This window comes from Salvia splendens, chromosome 7 (genome assembly GCF_004379255.2).
Source record: "Salvia splendens isolate huo1 chromosome 7, SspV2, whole genome shotgun sequence".
In the NCBI taxonomy this organism is placed as follows: domain Eukaryota; kingdom Viridiplantae; phylum Streptophyta; class Magnoliopsida; order Lamiales; family Lamiaceae; genus Salvia; species Salvia splendens.
This window is the reverse complement of record NC_056038.1, coordinates 26,323,286-26,343,131: the sequence shown is the minus strand read 5'-3', so window position 1 is coordinate 26,343,131 and position 19,846 is coordinate 26,323,286. Positions and strand designations below refer to the sequence as shown.

At 36.6% G+C, this 19,846-nt stretch overlaps 1 protein-coding gene and 2 pseudogenes across 1 annotated transcript; 1 reads left to right on the top strand and 2 right to left on the bottom strand.

Annotated features, from left to right (window-relative positions):
• Positions 1 to 3,843: 3,843 nt before the first annotated feature.
• LOC121742777 lies at positions 3,844 to 4,005 on the bottom strand (annotated as a pseudogene).
• A 6,134-nt stretch (positions 4,006 to 10,139) lies between these two features.
• LOC121740841 (14 kDa proline-rich protein DC2.15-like) lies at positions 10,140 to 10,694 on the top strand. The gene has a single exon (XM_042133471.1). It carries the CDS (start codon positions 10,207 to 10,209, stop codon positions 10,567 to 10,569), a length of 363 nt encoding a protein of 120 aa, XP_041989405.1. The 5' UTR covers positions 10,140 to 10,206; the 3' UTR covers positions 10,570 to 10,694.
• Positions 10,695 to 19,401: 8,707 nt separating this feature from the next.
• On the bottom strand, positions 19,402 to 19,563 carry LOC121742776 (annotated as a pseudogene).
• Positions 19,564 to 19,846: the final 283 nt, after the last annotated feature.

Here is a 19,846-nt window from a genome sequence, read left to right as displayed (position 1 = left end):
AGATATAGTTAGCTGTCAAAACAGCTTCCCCACACATGTTATGTGGTAATCCTGAACTGAGTAGCAGTGCATTCATCATCTCTTTTAGAGTTCGATTTTTGCGTTCTGCAACTCCATTAGATTGAGGTGAATATGGAGCAGTTGTTTGATGAATTATACCACTTTCGTTGCATAACTCCTCAAACGGGGCTACATATTCGCCTCCTCTATCGCTTCGAATCGTTTTGATTTTACAACCAAGTTGATTCTCAACATCGTTCTTATAATTTTTGAACGCTTCTATTGCTTCATCTTTACTTCTTAAAAGATAAATGTAGCAATACCTTGTGCAATCATCTATGAAAGTGATAAAGTATTTTTTACCATCTCTAGTTTGCACCATCTTTAAATCACATACATCCGTGTGAATTAATTCAAGGGGTTTTGTGCTTCGTTCAACCGAGTGAAACAGCAACTTAGTCATTTTTGCTTCAAGACAAATTTCACATTTATCTTGGGTATCCACTTCATTAGCCTTTAGTAAATCTAAATTCAATAATCTTTTAATGGCTTTTGAATTTACATGTCCCAATCTACAATGCCACAAATTTGAACACTCAGTCAAGTAAGAGGAAGTAGATGCTTTATTATTATTAGCCAACGGCTTTGCAACACTGCGAGTTGCCACACTAAGCTTGAAAAGTCCATCGGTTACATAACCTTTTCCGAGTGACTTTCCAAACTTGTACAGTACAAACCTATCAGACTCAAATACAAGTTTAAACCCCTTATTAACTAGTATTGATCCTGACACTAGGTTCTTGCGGATGTCCGGGACATGCAGCACATCCTTCAAAGTGATAGTGACGCCAGACGTCATCATGAGAATCACGTTGCCAATGCCGAGGACTTCGGAAGATGCTTGATTCCCCATGTTGATCTTCCTTCCTTCAACAGCAGTGTAGGAGGCAAACTTGCTCCTATCCTAGCAGACATGAGCAGTAGCGCCGGTGTCGATGTACCAGCCACCCTTGTTATCAACAAGGTTAACTTCTTCAGTGACCACAGCAATGAGGTCGTTTTCATCCCAGTCTTTGAACTCCTTCTCAACGACGTGGGCTGCCGGCTTCTTCTTCTTGCTGCGGCAGTCTTTGGCAAAGTGGCCCGCTTTGCCACATTTGTAGCAGTTGCCTTCAAACTTCTTTGTAGGCTGCTTTCCCTTTGTTTTGTCATTTGGACGATTTGGGCGAGGGCGTTTGTTGGAGGGACCGTCCCGCTCCAACAGGTTGGCTTTTGCATCAAAAGAGCCCTTAGCCTTTTGATCGTTTTTTCGCACGTCTGCCTCAATACGCAGCTTCACGATCAAGTCTTCAAAAGTCATCTCCTTTCGCTTGTGCTTGAGGTAGCTTTTGAAGTCCCTCCAGCTAGGTGGAAGCTTCTCAATGGTCGTGCCCGTTGTAAAGTTGTCGGGCAACCCCATTCCTTCGGCAGCAAGTTCATGGATGATCATATGGAACTCCTGAACTTGTTCCATGTCTGGTCTTGTATCGACCATTTTGTAGTCAAGGAACTTAGCTATTACAAACTTCTTATTTCACGCACTATCACTGCGGTACTTTCTCTCTAGGTTTTCTCACACTTTCCTAGAGGTGTTTACAACTGAGTATACATTGTCCAAACTATCATCTAAAGCATTTAGAATAAATATTTTACAAAGGTAATCTCCTCTGCGCCATGAATCATAGTGGGCCATGACCTCGATGTTCGTCTCTTGGTCACTTGGCGAGGGCGGCTCGTCTTCTATGAGGAAGTTCACGACGCCCAATGTTGTCAAGTACAACAACATCTTTTGGTGCCACCTCTTGAAGTCCGAACCTCCAAACTTTGGCGGCTTCTCGGTGGGTGGCATCATTCTTGGTGCCATTGGTGTCGGATTGACCCCGTGGAATGAGCCTATCCCGTTGCCCCGTAGGAGCCAACAGTTGGGTTGGGCATAGACCCTCCCAAGTTCGTGTTGAGTATAGTGCCCCCCACATTCGTGTTGGGCATAGTTCCCCCCACATTCGTGTTGATCCCGAAAGATCCAACACTAGTATTGAGCCCGAAGGCACCAACACTCGATCCATTAAAGGATCCGAAGGAACCACTAAAAGTGGAACCAACCGAACCACCAAAGGTGGAACCAGTGGACGCCCCAAAAGGGTTGTCCCAAACCCATGGGACAGTTGATGAAGCGGCTGGGAAGCCAGGGGTCGGCATCATCGAGATGGTGGATGCACTGGCAGATGCACCGGTGGATGGAGTGGGAGAGTGACGGCGGCGTTGGTGGCCGGAACGGTGGATGCATTGGCAGATGCACCGGTGGATGGAGTGGGAGAGTGACGGCGGCGTTGGTGGCCGGAACAATGGATGCGGCAGTGGCCGGAGTGGTGGCAGAGGTGGTGTTGACGTTGTTCGACATTTCCAGCAAAGGTTTAAGTTTCGAAAGTTTTTAATTCGTTTTCTGAAAGTCTAAGGTCTTCTGTAGTGTATATCTCGTCTTGCGATTGTTGGAGATATTGCTATAAAAAAACACTAACCGAGCGAGCGTAATACAACCCGAGAGAAAACAAATAAAACAAAAACAAAAATTACAGTAAAAAATCGAAACTGTAAAGATGAACTTAGCCGAGTCGAGGAAGGCCTCTTTCCGCAAGACGAGATACGCCCCGATAGTGTTCTTTGGTTTTGGCGTATCGTCCCCAAAGATAAAACGGCTACGTCTCGTTCGTTGCAACACCGCAGTTGGAACGAGCTCCGGCGAACTGGAAGAGGAAGATGGCAGAGCTTTCGACAGAAAAACAATGCAGAGAGGGGGAGAGAGTTTATGCTTGTGAATGTTGTGTCTAATGCAATGGAATGGCTAGCCTATTTATAGACAAGCCACCATGCAGGGTCAACCAAGCCATGAAGGCTCATCATGGCAGATTCGTAACCGTCGGCGGTTACAGGCGTGTGGCAGGAGTGTGCCTTTCGCGTGTGGAGCGTGTGGATTTCTCACTTGGCAGCCGTGACTGTGCCACACTTGACGATGTGTCAAGCCACTTGGATTGCTGACTCGGCTGTGGTCTAAAAAGATTAGTAATGGTCCAGACCCAAGCCCAAAGACCACCCAAAGACCAAGATCCAAGATCGAGATCGGGACCGGGCCCGCAGTCCAGGACCGCGACCGCGAGCACCGGCTCGGGCGGGCGGGCGGCGGCGGCGCGCGCGTGTGGGCTCTTTCACCCATCTTGATCCACTATAATTATTAAGTAACATAAAGTCACTTAATTTAAACACATTAAAAGATGTGTCACTTCTCCAATGTGGGATAATTAACACTAGTTAATTATTCTCTAAGCTCAAACTTCAAGCTTTAATTAAAAGCTAATTATGCCCAACTTTAATCCACTATTTCTCACTCACCGGAAATCGGATTAGAGAAAGTGAATATACTACATTTATCTACGTAAAATGTAGATCGACGCTATATCATTTAATTTTACAAAATTAAATGCCTCGTCAGATTTATTGTTTGGTCAAAATCCATTGACCGGGCATATTTAATCCATGATTTTACATTATTTACCGAGTAGAGGCCGGAAATTTCCCGTGTATAACACACATCACTCAGTTAATAACCAACTCCTTGATGGTCGATGCCTTTGGCTGATTTTCCAATAAAAGCCCGTGCTCAATAAATGGAAGATTACTTTTTTTTATGGTTAAACATAAATTTAAAGGTTGTGCCACGAAAGACTCGAACCTGAGACCTTTGGCCTTAGGCATTATTAACCTCTCTACTGCTAGGCCAAATCACACACACAAAAAGATTAAAAGTCTTTCAGACAACTGCCTGTCCATCCTGACTGGACCGGAGTCGAGCCAAGAATGATCATCTACTGCAACACAAGCCGGAAACCCAACATGAGGTGTTGTTAATCACGCTCTAGCCAGGCAGCCACATACGAGCCTATAGAACTTATCCTGTTCAAGTAAGGTTGTGATTACATTTATATATATTAATGAATAGGTGAGTGTTCGGTAATTTGGTTGATTATACAATAAATATTACCAAATAAATATTGTTCTTATTGTTTTGGTCTAATATTCTGTAATTAACCGGTACCGAGTATTTCTTATCCTACGTAGTTTACTCGATATTTCCATAATAAACCTTAACCGAGTACCATTTCGCTCGGAAAATTATGACTAGTTTCCAATAACATTTTTACTTGTGATATAAGACAATTATTTAGTTAATAAATCTTGTCGATTACGTGTTTTCTCAAAAAAAATATAGTGACACAACCTATCGATTACCCAATCGTTAGGAAATTTAAAGAAGGATTAATAGCCATTTAAATCATAAAGTTTAAACAAATTTTGGTCTATCCCATACAATTTAAAATTGGAATACTGAATTATGAAGTTTTATTTTTTATCAATTGTGTCCTCTATATACAAAATGGCGTCTTTTATTGATAATCAAAATGACGTGTTTCGTTAAAATAAGTAATTTTTCTTTTATTTTCCTTTCTTCATTTTTATTTTCTTATTTTAATGAAAAATGTCGTTTTGAACATCATCAAAACACAACAATTTGTATATAAAAGGGACATTTGAGAAAAACTGAAACTTCATGATTTAATATTCTAATTTTGAACTTCATGGGAAGAAAAGAAATTGACCAAATTTAATTATTTAAATGACTTTTAACCCTTTAAAGAATAACATAATCGTCAATATATCGAACAGCATATGTGGTTCGAGATAAAGGAAGAACCCTTATCACGATGGCGTCGAGATATGGAGGAAGTCGCAGGAGCCTAATGCCCGTCGATCAACCAAAATATTTGGGAAAATGATAAAAAGAATGAAAGTAGCGTACAAAATAATGAAGGAGTCTTCTCATTATTTTATTAGAATGATAATAATGTCTCTTAGTATTCATAATACCAGTAACTTAATTTAACAAAAAAACAATATATGAGAAAGGTATGATAAATCAATAATATACTCCCCTAAATTATAGAAATCCATCTTGTCCTCAATATATGAAAAAGATATGGGATATGTGAGATACTCGTACCAACTCCCCACGGTTAAAATCCACCTTGTCTTCAAGGTGGAAACCACGACACAACTAAGAGAGTCGAAAACAACAGCTTTGGTGAGGTATTCCCTCCTGGATCAAATGCACACACAACAGTTGAGCGTCCCCCTTCTTCATCTCCATCAAAAAACACCAATGGAGGGCCGTGTTGGATACAAGACATGGCCAACTTGAAACCAGCATTGTGGTCGTGATAATCGTGGGCTAAAATGGGGAGCATGTCAATGCGTCCAAGAATGAGAAGGCTTGTCCATCTGTGGAGGGATCTGCATCAATGTCAATCGATGATTTATACTTGAAACATCACTGACATGCAAATCCACATAGAAACCATCGTTGGCATCTTTTAACAAAAAAATTCCATCATATTCCTCAACTTGAAAATATCCAACCTATCATAATCCATATATGACATCTTTACTGGCATAAAGTGATCCACTAACGTCAACACTAGAACAAATAGCCTCTTTGGCCTGTGCAATCATATCCGGGAGAACCGAATCTAATTGTTTTACATCAGCTACGTGCAAAAACTTCTCAAAGTCTAACAATACATCTTCCTCCCCAATTTAATTCTGATTAAATAATCGATCGATTGTAGTATCATCATAATGAATTTGACAAGATTGCATTGATTCATCAATATCATCGACAAAATGACTCTACGGAGCCATACTAGAAAACGGTGCTTTACGGAAGAGAGATCACGGCTGGTGGCAGTGCAACAACGGGCATCGGTGTTGTTGAATGGTGGTGGCTTGGTGGATGCCAGCAGGAGGGCAAGCGCTGCGATGGTGACTGCTGGTCGAGCACAAGCTCCTAGTGCTGATTGCATTGCTGCCAATAGGCAACGTGCTGGTGTGGATGCGGCTGCGATCGCTAACAAGTTGGGGGTTTTGTTGCTGACCGTAGGGCAGATTCGTATGGACGAGTGGATACCCCATTTCTGGTACGCTGACTACCCATAGGGAGGTTGCGGTGTGTGCAGATTGTTGGTAACCATATCTAATGTGATGTTATTGTGAGTGAGATATAGCCGAATTCTGTCACTGGTGGAAAAAATTCAACAACTATTTAAGTTTGTGATATTATATGACAAGGTTAAAGTTGGAGGGAAAAACAAATTTTTAGAAAGTTTCGTGTTATTAGGTGTCAATATTCTTTACATAAACACATGAAAATAGTCAATCTTTTTCTTGAATTTTAGTTCGTTACTCCCTCCGTCCACCATTAAGAGTCTCATTCCTTGGCAGCACGGGTTTTAAGAGATGTTAAGAAAAGTGGGTGGAAAAAGTTAGTGGAATATGGTTCCACTTGAATATATTAGTTTAAATTGAAATATGAGTGGAATAAGTTAGTGGAATGTGGGACCCTATTACCATTTATGGTAAAAGTGAACAGGACTCCTATTTGCGGACGGACTAAAATGGAAAACGGGACTCCTATTCGCGGACGGAGGGAGTAGTTCATATAATTTTTTTCTTCGTGAATAAAAAATTGATGTTATACTAACCGTGTAGGTCACAATTAAATATTCCCTTCGTCCGCTATTAAATGTCTCATTTTTTTCATCCATGTATCAATAAATGTCTCATTTCACTCTTACTATTTTTAGCAAGTGGACATCACATTCCTCTAACTCATTTTACTCATATTTTATTATAAAACTAATATATAAAAGTAAGATATATACTCCATTAACTATTTTTTTTATAAAATCAAATAATTTTTTAAAATCAGATCCGATGAACTATAGAAATTTAATCATGGACTGATGTAATAACATATACTCCATCCGTCTCATGTTACTTGCAATGTTTCATTTCGGCTCGTCACAAACTACTTACATTATTTCTAATTTAAGTTAGAATTAATGTATTTAATTAATATGTTAGATTAAGTTAAGAGCTCATTTATTAAATGATGTCTCATCACACTTAAAATTCTAATTTAATTATACTAAAAAATCAATCTCAAATTTACGGCCTAAATTGAAAAGTGCGAGTAACATGGGACGGAGGGAGTATTAGTTTAAAAGCATATATATAAGATAGTGCTAGCTTAATATGATGCGGTGTTTACCGTTTTATGAGTAAGCAGAACAAAATTATGATAGCACGCATATTTATGTGTATATATAGTCAACGATTGTATTTTTAACGTTTTATCATTAGGTGGAAAAAAATTTATGACTATATGGATGTATTTATGAGTATATATGTGGCAAAAGATAAGAGTATGAATTCATGTACGTATGTGTATATTAGTATATACTCCCCCATTCCTTGTTAACCGAGGTATCTTTTTTACGGAGATTACGAATAGTGTGTTAAGTGAATAGTGAATAGAGTAAGAGAAAAGATAAGAGTATGAATTCATGTACGTATGTGTATATTAGTATATACTCCCCCATTCCTTGTTAACCGAGGTATCTTTTTTACGGAGATTACGAATAGTGTGTTAAGTGAATAGTGAATAGAGTAAGAGAAAAGAAGAGAAAATAGAAAATGTTACTTTTTGCTAAAAATAAAAATGACTTGATTATGTTGGAATTTTTCAACCTAGAAAAATAACTCAGTTACATGAATGATTAGAGTATCTTGTATGATAGAGCGGAAAATAGTAAAAAAAATATCCAATCCATTGACGTGAATATATAGTCTATTATCGAATAATTAATTCGATGGTTTATATCTTTTGTTATTTTAATCATTAGTATTCATCTAATTTAATTGTATTTTATTATTTTGTAAATTTAGGTATTTTCTATAAGGGTTATGTTAATATATATATCCAATCCACCACTAAGACTAATTCTATTATTTGATATTAAAATGAATGGATGAGATTAAAGTTCACGGATTTCAATAAAATGGATTAAATATCAACAAAATGGTAAAATAGTCAATCTGTTATAATAGAATAATTTTCACGATTTTTATATCAACATAGTTTATTACAAATATCAACACAATGGCATGAGAATTTCAACACAAGTACCCGAAAATATCAACACAGTTTTATTGATATTGTACATGCATAATATTGAAATTTTTTTATGCAAACATTGATATAAAATCTGTTTATCAACATATATGAAAATTGAAATATAAATTATAAAGGTTTATCATCCGATCATCGTTGAAACATATGCAATTGAGATCTTATTAGAATCCTTATGAAATTACCTTTAATTTGATATATTTTTTACGTAAAAATAATTTAAATAGAGAGAGTTACGTAAATTTAAAGTTTTAACATGATTTTGAGGAGATAGAAAATGAGTTAGTTTTAACTATCATATATAAGAAAATTGATATTGATGCCTTTAAGCTTATTTAATAATTATTTTCATTTAAAATATATTCCACTTAACATTATTTCAACCACTGAATCTTCTAATCTAACGACTAAGATTTGATCTTAATTTGGGATTACTAATTACTCCATTCGTCCCAGCTAAGTTGAGTCGTATTCCTTTTTGGGATGTCCCAAGCCATTTCCTTTTTTAACAAAAAATAAAACATTCCATCACTGTTACTTTATTCAATCACCCACTTTACTCTCTCTTTATTTTTCATGCTTTATTCCTCTCTCCTACTTTTCAACACAATATCTTAATCTTCGTGCCCAAAAGTTGTAACTCAACCTAGTTGGGACGGAGGGTGTAGTTAGCAATCGATCACAACCCTTTTCTATAATATACAGTAATCCCTTCGTCCCAAGGCCTAACGGTAGGAGGTGAAACGTCTTACCACCGAGCTGCGCCTCGTTGTCAAGGTGGGAACCAACGGGTCCACCAACCTCCCAGGCACGGGTCCAGGCTTTTTCACCTCCCCCAGCTCCTGGGTCCAGGCCAGTGAATCCACTAGCCCCAGGGGAAATTAATCTCCAAGCTGCGCCTCCCAGGGGTCGAACACGTGACCTCTAGGATGGCGCGGTATCCTTGCCTCCCTCCTCAACCACTTGAGCTAGTGTTTTTTTTTCGAGTTCGAGATACATTGGCAAGCGAACTAGCCTCCCCCAGCCCCTCGTGGCCGCACGAACTAGCCTTCCCCAGACGGGTCCAGGCCCGTAAGTTGTCCACCCTCAGACGGGTCCATGCCCGTAAGCTTGCAAAGCCCCAAGGCAACAAACCTTGTTTAGGCCCACAAGGGAAATTAATCCCAAGTTGCGCCATCCAGGAGTCGAACTCGAGACCTCCAGGATGGCGCGGTATCCTTGCCACCCTCCTCAACCACATGAGCTAGGGGGCTTGGATAACCACTTGAGCTAGTTTGTCCTATGGTAGTTGAGTCATTTCCCTTTTTGATAAAAACTTTATTATCTCTCTTACTTTACTCTCTCCACTTTAACCTTTAACAAATCAATTTCTTAAATCTCGTACTTAGAAGAAATACCCCAACTACATTGGGACGAAGGGAGTATATAATTATGTTATATGTTATTTTAATTTTTATAATATGTATTTAATCATTTATTAAATTTTGTTCTTTTTTAAATATATGTAGATGGTTGAACTGGCGATTTGCTTACCCTAATTTTTAAAAATGTTTCTAATACCAAATCCATGCATCTGTAAATTTAGTCCAACACTTTTGTGTAACGCTTCATCCATAATTAGCAAATGGTGAGATATATTTAGTCTTTTATCCGTAATAGTACTACATATCTATAATATAATTCGTATTGACCCATTCCTATGAGCCTAACGCATGCACCCATAAATATACTAGACAAACTACTCGATGATGGTAAACATATTGTTTTCCTTTAAACGAATCAATGCTTGCCAGCTCTTTCTCCAAGGGATCAATGAACATCAATATCGTGCCACAATACATAATTAACGCCAACATAATTCGTTAGGTATAATTTCGTCATCCTCAAATAGTCAAATTAACTTGCATCCAAAATCATCACAAAATATTTTTCCGAGCCAGCTAAAATACATGGGACCCTCATCCAATGCTAAACAAATTCTTTAACATCAACCAATCAAAAATCTACCATTTCCTCTCTATAAAAACCCTAATCCCTTCATTAAAAATTCATGCACAAAAAAACTCTTACAAAAAAATCTAGCAACAATGGCCACTAAGAGAAACACTTCACTTGCTCTATTTCTTTCCCTCAACCTACTCTTCTTCACGTTGGCCACTTCATGGACTCCGCCGAGCCCTAAACCTAGCGCCTCGTGCCCTAGAGATGCCCTAAAACTCAGTATCTGCGCCGGCCTGCTAGGCAGCCTTCTCAACTTGACAATCGGGACACCTCCGACAACGCCATGCTGCAGCCTCATTGAGGGGCTGGTTGATCTCGAGGCTGCGGTCTGCCTTTGCACTGCGATTCGGGCTAACGTTTTGGGGATTAACCTTAATGTTCCACTCTCTCTCAGCTTGCTCCTCAATGTATGCAACAAGAATGTGCCCAAGGATTTCGTTTGTGCTTAGTGGCAAAGCTTGTTTGTTTGAGTGGTTTTATTATTATTGTGCTTGTTTGGGATGTAAGTTGTGGTTGTGTGAGATGTCTTCAATAAAAGTTATTAATGTATAATGGGATTTATTGGCTTTCTTAATCGAAAGTTTGTGTTAAGCCTGTGAAATATTGTGGACTACAATTTGAGCTTGTTATTAATCAGCTAGGCTGATTTAATTGGTTGGCCCGTCCTTTATATTGGTGACCCAATGTGGGTTGGCCCAATACTTAAATGGGAAGGTCTGATGGCTGCCATGTGGCCATCTCACGCGGATCGTGGGCGTGGACCGTTGGATTTAGGGTGTGTTTGTTGGGAGAGTTAAACACTCCCTATCCCTTCTCGGTGCCTTATTCTGTTCAATACTCTCTCTACATGCTTCGTCTCCGGCTTCTCTTAGATCCTTGAGATTCTGGTGTTCTTGAAGCCTTGTGGTTGTGGTTGTGAGACATTTGACGTTTGAGGTGGCTACTGTGTTGTAGTAATAGGAGTATCTAGGGATGTCAATTTAGCCCGCAACCCGTGGGCTGACCCGAATAGCCCGCCAAATTTATAGGGTTAGGGCTGAAAATTTCCAGCCCGATAAAATTACAGCCCGATTAGCCCGCACCCGATTAACCCGCAACCCGTTAGGGCCAGACCCGAAAACCCGATGGGCTGGCCCCGAAACCCGATAAAATTTATATTGTTCTATTTGTTTGACTCTAATTCGACACTTCATTGATTATTTTATAATACAGATTACTGAAAAAATAACTTTCCATTTTATATATTAAATATATAAATTATATATTAAGTTATTATTAATATAATAATAGATAAATGAATTAGAAACTTCGAATTCACTAAAAAAATATATTTAAATTTCTAAACATGCTTTAAAATTTCTTGATGTTTATGTTTTATGTTGCATAAATCTCAAATATTAGTATTTGATCATGTTAATATTTGAGTTTACGCATATATCTCAAATTTATTATAATTAAATATTTTACATTTTATAAATATAACTAATTTTTACCATTATTTATTGGATTGATCGCATGTTAATTTTATCGGTAGCAACCCGATTAACCCGATGGGCTAGCCCGAAACCCGAGCTTTTAGTTAGGGCTGAACTTTTATAACCCGAAAAAATAACAACCCGATTAGCCCACACCCGATTGACCCGCAACCCGAATAGGGTTGGCCCGAAACCCGGTGGGCTGGCCCGATTGACATCCCTAGGAGTATCCCTAGGGTTTGGGGTCCGATTGTTTCACTGTGCTCCCTTGAGACTTGTTGGTGAAGATTGAGGAGGTCATTTGCCCTGTTCAGTCGTGTGTGCGACCTGAGCCATATCCTAAATCTTCTGTCTCGTTTTGTTCTTGGTTACATTTTCGATTTAGATCCGAAAGGATCATTTGTCTTGTGTTAATAAACTGTGTGATTAAGTGTGCATGAGGTTTTCACGGAGTGTAGCTTGCTATATCTGGTTGGATCCAGATCCGATATAGGCTAGGGTTTCTGTAATCTTGTACTTAGTCACAAATTGTTCTAGTTGTAACACATCGCTTGTAATTGGCTTGTTCCTTGCTGAGATTAGCCATCTCAGTGTTGATCCAATAACAAAGAGGTCTCGGTAGTTAGTGAATCCCGAGTGATCTGATCCCTACAAACCCAATTATCTTAAACGTCAATTATTAATTTCTGAGTTCGTGAAATTAGACTAAACATCTAATTTACAAATTTTAACTGGAAAATTTACTGTGCACATTAATTTATTTTTAGAATTAAACTCAATTACGTCGTTTGTAATTAATACTCTATTTATCCTAATTTTGACTTAGATGAGAACGATATGTTTACAATTAATTTCGTTTTATATTTAAACGGTCAGATTCATAACACATACTACTATGTTTAAAGGAATGGTAGTAGACTATAAATACCCTGTAAATTCAAATGCATATTTCCTACGTTTTGTTAGGCAGAAAATTAATTATAGTTACTGTCAGTTCTCATGACTATCGTCCTTAATAGCTAAATTGTCAGGCAAGTGGTTCAAGCATACTCTAATTGTTTCCATGGTGATTACCGAGCTACTATAGATGATACAGCCAGTTCCCTGGCTCACATGCAACGTTAATGGATAACAAGAGAGAAAGAATAAAAGAAATGTGAACTATGTTGGCAAATGAAAGTAAAACTAATAATATCTCATATCAGTGGTACTTCATGATCGATAGTAACAACACACGAAATGAATTTTATTCTATTCGACAAGAGTGTAAAAAACACCAAATACACGGCATGACAATAGTGTACACAAAACACCAACACGAAGAAAAAGACAGACAAAATATTTAGCTTACGAAATATTCTTAATCCGGATGGTATGCAATTCTCCTACTATGGAGTACATCATCGCTTAAGAAGTTTATGGTATTAATACTTCGTACTAATTAAATCGAGAGACCTTGAGACTAATTATATTAAGAGATTTAATTACATGGAACTTAATTAAATCGGGAGCTTTAATTCCTTGAAGCTTTAAATATATATGAAGATTTAATTACAAAAGAAGTAATTGATCAGAAAATTAATTACATAGTTAAATTTGAAAGTTTAATTACAAAAAAATTAAATAATTGAGAATTAATTATTTAATTAAATTTGGAGTTTTGATAACAAGAAAGTAACTAATTGAAAGATTAATTACTGAATTAAATTTGAAGAATTAATTACAAAAGAATAATTGTCTTTACATCTTTAACTATATCGGAGGTTTTAATTACAAAAAATAATTAATTGAAAGATTAATTATATTTTTAAATCTAGAGATCTCAACACAAAGAAATTAATTAACAAAGAAACTAATTAATTAATTTCTTAAATCTGAAAATATACGAACAAAGGAAATAATTAGTCAGAGAATTAATTATTTAATGACTTTCAGAGATTTAATCATAAAGAAATTAATTTGTTAGCAGGTTAATTACATACTTACAAAAACTTAATTATAATTGAATTACTTAATCGAGATTTGAGACCCACGCTCAAACTGTATAAATTCTACTACCAATTAAATTTAGAAAGCCCGTAACTAATTAAATGAGAATGGCCCGATTATCAAATGATTCCAACCGACCCAATAAATTAAAGAGATGAGACAACGCAAATAAGCAAATAAAATCCACCCATATAAAGAAACAATAACTCGGCCAACAGAAGTAGACACTTGCGACTCAATCTACACTATTTTAATCTGTGATCATATGATAACCCCCAAATCACGTAATAACTCTATAACCAAATATGAACCACACATATTTTCTAATCTTGTGGCTGAGATTCAAACTTAGATTTACTTCATAGTAAATATGTCATTTCCCTCATTTAATTTCTTAATTTCGCTCCATTCTTTCACTCTCTCTCAGTTCGATTCTCTCTGCTCAACGATTTTGTTTCCATATTTCTCGCCTGTTTTATTTACATAGGCTCCAGATTTTCTTCTGATTTGGTTCATTATTCCATAATCTCCAGATTTTGTTTCCATATTCCTCGCATAATTATGACTGGGAAGATGTTTTCAATTTTGCATATAAGTTGATAAAATGATACTTTAACTTGACAAAATGACATATTATGCATTGCCGATTATGTGTTAACATGATACTTTTGGCTTATAAATGTTAGGTTTACTGCATAGAATGATAGTTTTGCCGGATAGAATGATACTCTGAGTTGATAAAATGATAGTTTTGTCGGATAGAATGATACTCTGAGTTGATAAAATGATAGTTTTGCCGGATAGAATGATACTCTGAGTTGATAAAATGATAGTTTTATTGATTTGTAGGTATGTACATTCCTGCATACAATGATAGTTTTGCCGGATAGAATGATACTCTGAGTTGATAAAATGATAGTTTTATTGATTTGTAGGTATGTACATTCCTGCATACAATGATAGTTTTGCCGGATAGAATGATACTCTGAGTAGATAAAATGATAGTTTTGCCGGATAGAATGATACTCTGAGTTGATAAAATGATACTTTTGCCGGATAGAATAATACGCTGAGTTGATAAAATGATAGTTTTGCCGGTTAGAATGATACTCTGAGTTGATAAAATGATAGCTTTACTGATTTGTAGGTATGCACATTGCTGTTTGTGATGATGCTTTGAAGCCAATGATTGGTATGATATTCAATACATTAGTAGAAGCAGATGATTTCTATGAACATTATGCTCGTTAAGTTGGTTTTGGCATTCGTAATCTGGGCAACAAATCAGTTCATGATATTATGTAATTATATTATGCATTGTCGATTATGTGTTAACATGATACTTTTGGCTTATAAATGTTAGGTTTACTGCATACAATGATAGTTTTGCCCAATAGAATGATACTCTAAGTTGATAAAATGATAGTTTTGCCGGATAGAATGATACTCTGAGTTGATAAAATGTTAGTTTTACTGATTTGTAGGTATGTACATTCTTGTTTGTGATGATGCTTTGAAGCCAATGATTGGTACGAAATTCAATACATTAGTAGAAGCAGCTGATTTCTATCTCTGGCTTCATTTTATCATTTGAAACTATCATTTTATCCCCTGAAACTATCATTTTATAACTTAAAACAATAATTCATCATGGAATAAGGTATGAATTGATGATACAAAACCAAGTATGAAGTAAATTCAAAGTAAATTCATCATGCTGTCATATGTAACTCTAAATCTACACTAAAAAGCTATAGAATCTAAAAAAAACGAGAATCTCTGGCAAAATGATAAAATCGAGCAAAAACAAAAGTGAAATAAGTAATAAACTTCATCAAGCCTTCCTTCGATGATGCTTGAGCGTTTTCCCTCGACATATTCCAGAATTTGGATGATTTTTCCTTCGAAACTGAAGAAGCAAGGGTTTGAAATGCGATTCGGATGGTTTGAGTGTGAGAGAAATTGAATGCAGCGTTTAATTCACGTTTTCTTCTTACCCGCCCAATTTTATAACGAAATGACAATTTTGCCCTTAATATATTCAAAATATGATAGTTTTATTTGATAAAATGATAGTTTTGTTAGATTAAATCCAGACCACTTATTTTTAAAATGTGTGGTGAAGATTTAGTTATAGGGTTATCACACAAATTGGAGTTATCATTATAACGCGCCCAAAGAACTATATATCTAGATTAATCCAAAAATCTTGTATTATTTTCATGTAGCTGATAAATCACTGTAGGGTATTTTTTTTCCAATTAGAAATATTATGTTAATTACACATATCTTATTAAAGCTAACCAATTTGTCTCTCCTAAAAAATATTTTTGAATTTTAAATTTTAGGGATTTAGATCCTCATGTTCATAGTTAAATCAACGTTTAAAACAATTAATCCAAGCAAAAAAATAAGAAAGGCAAACTAAATATTCCCAATGGACAAATGATCGGAGTGGAAGCTTCAATCTAGTTAGGCCGATTACAGTTAACATTTGGACTTTCTTTCTTTGTCCACTTTGTCTAAAGTTATGTCTTGTTGGCTCGTTTTCACCTATTATCTTGAGCATTCTCAACAAACTTGTTTAACTCAAAAATATCACATAATTGGTCAGAAATACAGAGTTGGAGCTATAAAACTCGATAATAATCATATCAACAAGCAAATCAAACCGATAAAAATACGAGTTTATTAGATTTGTTAAACTCTTAGAATCTAAGAACTGAAAGTAATTGATTCATGTCTAGTTTTTTACTATTGTTTAAATTTTAAGACTCTTTTTTCGCTTTAATTGTTCATGGGGTGTTGAGTGCTAGTTGGGAAAGTATTTTAAGACTCTTTTTTCACTTTAATTGTTCATGGGGTGTTGAGTGCTAGTAGGGAAAGTATTTAATGTACAATATTCGAGAGAGGAGTATTCATATAGATTGGGAATAATTAATTGAGTTAGTTACATAGATGTAACGTCCCGACTTTTTTCTATCTTTTAATTTCACTAGAAAAGATATCGTTTGTTTAAGACGACTTTCGCGTTTGTTTTCTTTTGTCGAATAAAGGAAAATTTGGATGATCAAGACAATTACGTTTTGTGAAAATGAACAAGTACAATGTCATGAGTTGTCTTTTGTCTGAAGAAACAAGTTTCTTGGTGATTGGTGAATTATCGAATAAAGATGACATGTTTGTGATTGTGGAACGATTGAGCAAAAGAGGGAGAATATGTATGTAGCTTGGAGCAACACTAAGTTAATTTTGTCTCTATAAAAGAAAGTTGAACCAAGCTTTAAAAAAAACTAAAAATAAAAAATATAAACTTGGGCCGACCCAAGTAAAATTAAATCAAAGTCCAATGCCTGATTTAAATAAAAATTGGGCTATCCTAACTTGGTTTTACAAAAAGTATGTCAGAGACCAATGCATCAAATAATTCTCCAAAGTCCAAATCATTCATTCCTTTCACAGATTTGGCGACTTCTATGCTTCCGGCGTGACTTCTGATCTCCTTCAATCTGCAATCAAAGAGTCACCATTTAAAGCTCTTATCTACTTGCCCTTTCACTTCACTACCATTAACCGTAATAGAGAGAGAGCAGGGAAAATAAATTTTCGATCACTACTCTCCCAAAACAATCACAATCGCAATCGCAGGTATTTGTTTCTCCATAATCTGCTCTTTCTTTTTGTCTCAAATCTGGTTCAACCAATCTCAAAGCAATGTTCATGGCATAAATTTTCTTTAGAGAGAAGTGAAGAAACCGAGAGTAGAGTTCATTCCTTTCCATCCCCTTTTCAAACACTTCATTCCCAACCTTTTCTTCTTTTATTCTTTTGGGCATACTCAACCGAACATCATAATCGGTAATTAATTTTAACAATCCGAACCAAAGAAACGAACTTTTGAAAACTGAAAACGAAGGAGAAAGAGGCTTAGCTTCAGGAGCGTTGACAACCGGCTGCCCGGTGACTTCGAACTGCTGGATGGGAGCAGCTGCTGTCCGAGGTCAGCGTTGCTGCTGAGACGCGGTGATTTGACATGGAGGAGACGGCCGGCGACGTGAACTGACCGACCAGCGACACTGCAGTCGCGATCCGCGGCTGCTCATGAAAGACCAGAGAGAAAGAGGGAAAAGAAAGGGGGAAGAAGAAAGGAGTGGCGACAACGCCGGACTCCTTGCAATGAACGTTTTGATAGGAGACCGAACAATATTGATAGAACAAAGTAAATGGAATAGGATTTGTAGATTTTTTAATTGATGAACGTTTTGCGAAAGAGACGAAGAAGCACGAGATTGACGATACGAGTTGAAAGGACGCCAGAGACGGCCGGCATTGAGACTGCGGTGATTTAATTAAAAGACAAGTTTCCAAACTTCTAAAGAAATAATGAGAACATAAACAAACTTTAGGATGCACGCATTCAAAATAATTATCTTCTTGAGATTCATGTGTATTTTAATTGTTTTTCAAGAAGGTTGTTTGCACGCACATTAAGGTCGTATCGAGATGTTTGATTAAGGAAAATACTAATCTGTTGAGGTGGACTTTCTTTTTAAAAATTTTGAAATATTTTGCCAAATTATGAATGATGTATCTCTTTGCAAAAATGTTATGCCTTGCCATATTTTGGTTTTTGATAGAGCTGTCAATCTGATTGTCTACTGGATTTGATTCCCTCTAGACTTTGATAGTTAACGAATTCGGGTCTGACTAGGGGGTGAGCCCTTACTTAGGCTAGTGTACACAGATAGGGATCCTGAGCCGTCTTTTGAGTCGGCCAATCCAGTGATCGAGTTTGTAGTCACATTCTCGTTTCACAAGATAGTTCAGATTTGGTATGTGACAAATGATGATGATGATGATGATAGTAGATCAGCCTATCACCATTTTTTTTCTAGAGTTGAAAGAATTTTAGTGTTTCTCGGCAGATTTAAAAGTAAAAACTCGAGTACACTTAAAGATGGCATGATATGACTTTATTTTATGAAAATATTTTCGGCATAAGTTCACTGAGGTCTGAGTGCATCAAGTATTCAGTCTTGCATGTGTTTTCCCTATGTGCAGGTTGAGTTGTGACGAGCGCGGAGGATATTGAGCATAAAAGTAAAGAAAATGATTGTCAAATGTTTTGAATATGTTGTGTCTTCATACATGACATTATTCTTCTCTCGAATGATTCCGCCGAGTGTTGTTTCTTTTGAGTTCATGTATTGTTGAGATATAATCCCTTTCAATTGTCAATTGTTGAGATGATACTCTGATTTTTATTCGAGCTATTCTCATTTATTCCGAGCTATAGTCGAGTTGTGTCTTTTTCCCCTTTCTTTCTCTCTTCTTTAATCCTCCCATAGTCGCGATCAACCGTGTTTTCTATGTTTAGAAAGGGTGGTCGTGATAATAAAATACTACATTTATCTACGGAAATCGGATTAGAGAAAGTGAATATACTACATTTATCTACGTAAAATGTTGATCGACGCTATATCATTTAATTTTACAAAATTAAATGCCTCGTCACATTTATTGTTTGGTCAAAATCCATTGACCGGGCATATTTAATCCATGATTTTACATTATTTACCGAGTAGAGGCCGGAAATTTACCGTGTATAACACACATCACTCAGTTAATAACCAACTCCTTGATGGTAGATGCCTTTGGCTGATTTTCCAATAAAAGCCCGTGCTCAATAAATGGAAGATTACTTTTTTCCAATAAAGGTTGTGCCACGAAAGACTCGAACCTGAGACTTTTGGCCTTAGGCATTATTAACCTCTCTACTGCTAGGCCAACTCACACACACAAAAAGATTAAATGTCTTTCAGACAGCTGCCTGTCCATCCTGACTGGACCGGAGTCGAGCCAAGAACGATCATCTACTGCAACACAAGCCGGAAACCCAACATGAGGTGCTGTTTATCACGCTCTAGCCAGGCAGCCACGTACGAGCCTATAGAACAAATCCTGTTCAAGTAAGGTTGTGATTACTTTTATAAATATTAATGAATAGGTGAGTGTTCGGTAATTTGGTTGATTATATAATAAATATTACCAAATAAATATTGTTCTTATTGTTTTGGTCTAATATTCTGTAATTAACTGGTACCGAGTATTTCTTATCCTACATAGTTCACTCGATATTTCCATAATAAACCTTAACCGAGTACCGTTTCGCTCGGAAAATTATGACTAGTTTCCAATAACATTTTTACTTGTGATATAAGACAATTATTTAGTTAATAAATCTTGTCGATTACGTGTTTTC

Excerpts from the sequence above, each read along its gene's own strand:
- LOC121740841 (XM_042133471.1), top strand. The coding sequence starts at position 10,207 with ATGGCCACTAAGAGAAACACTTCACTTGCTCTATTTCTTTCCCTCAAC.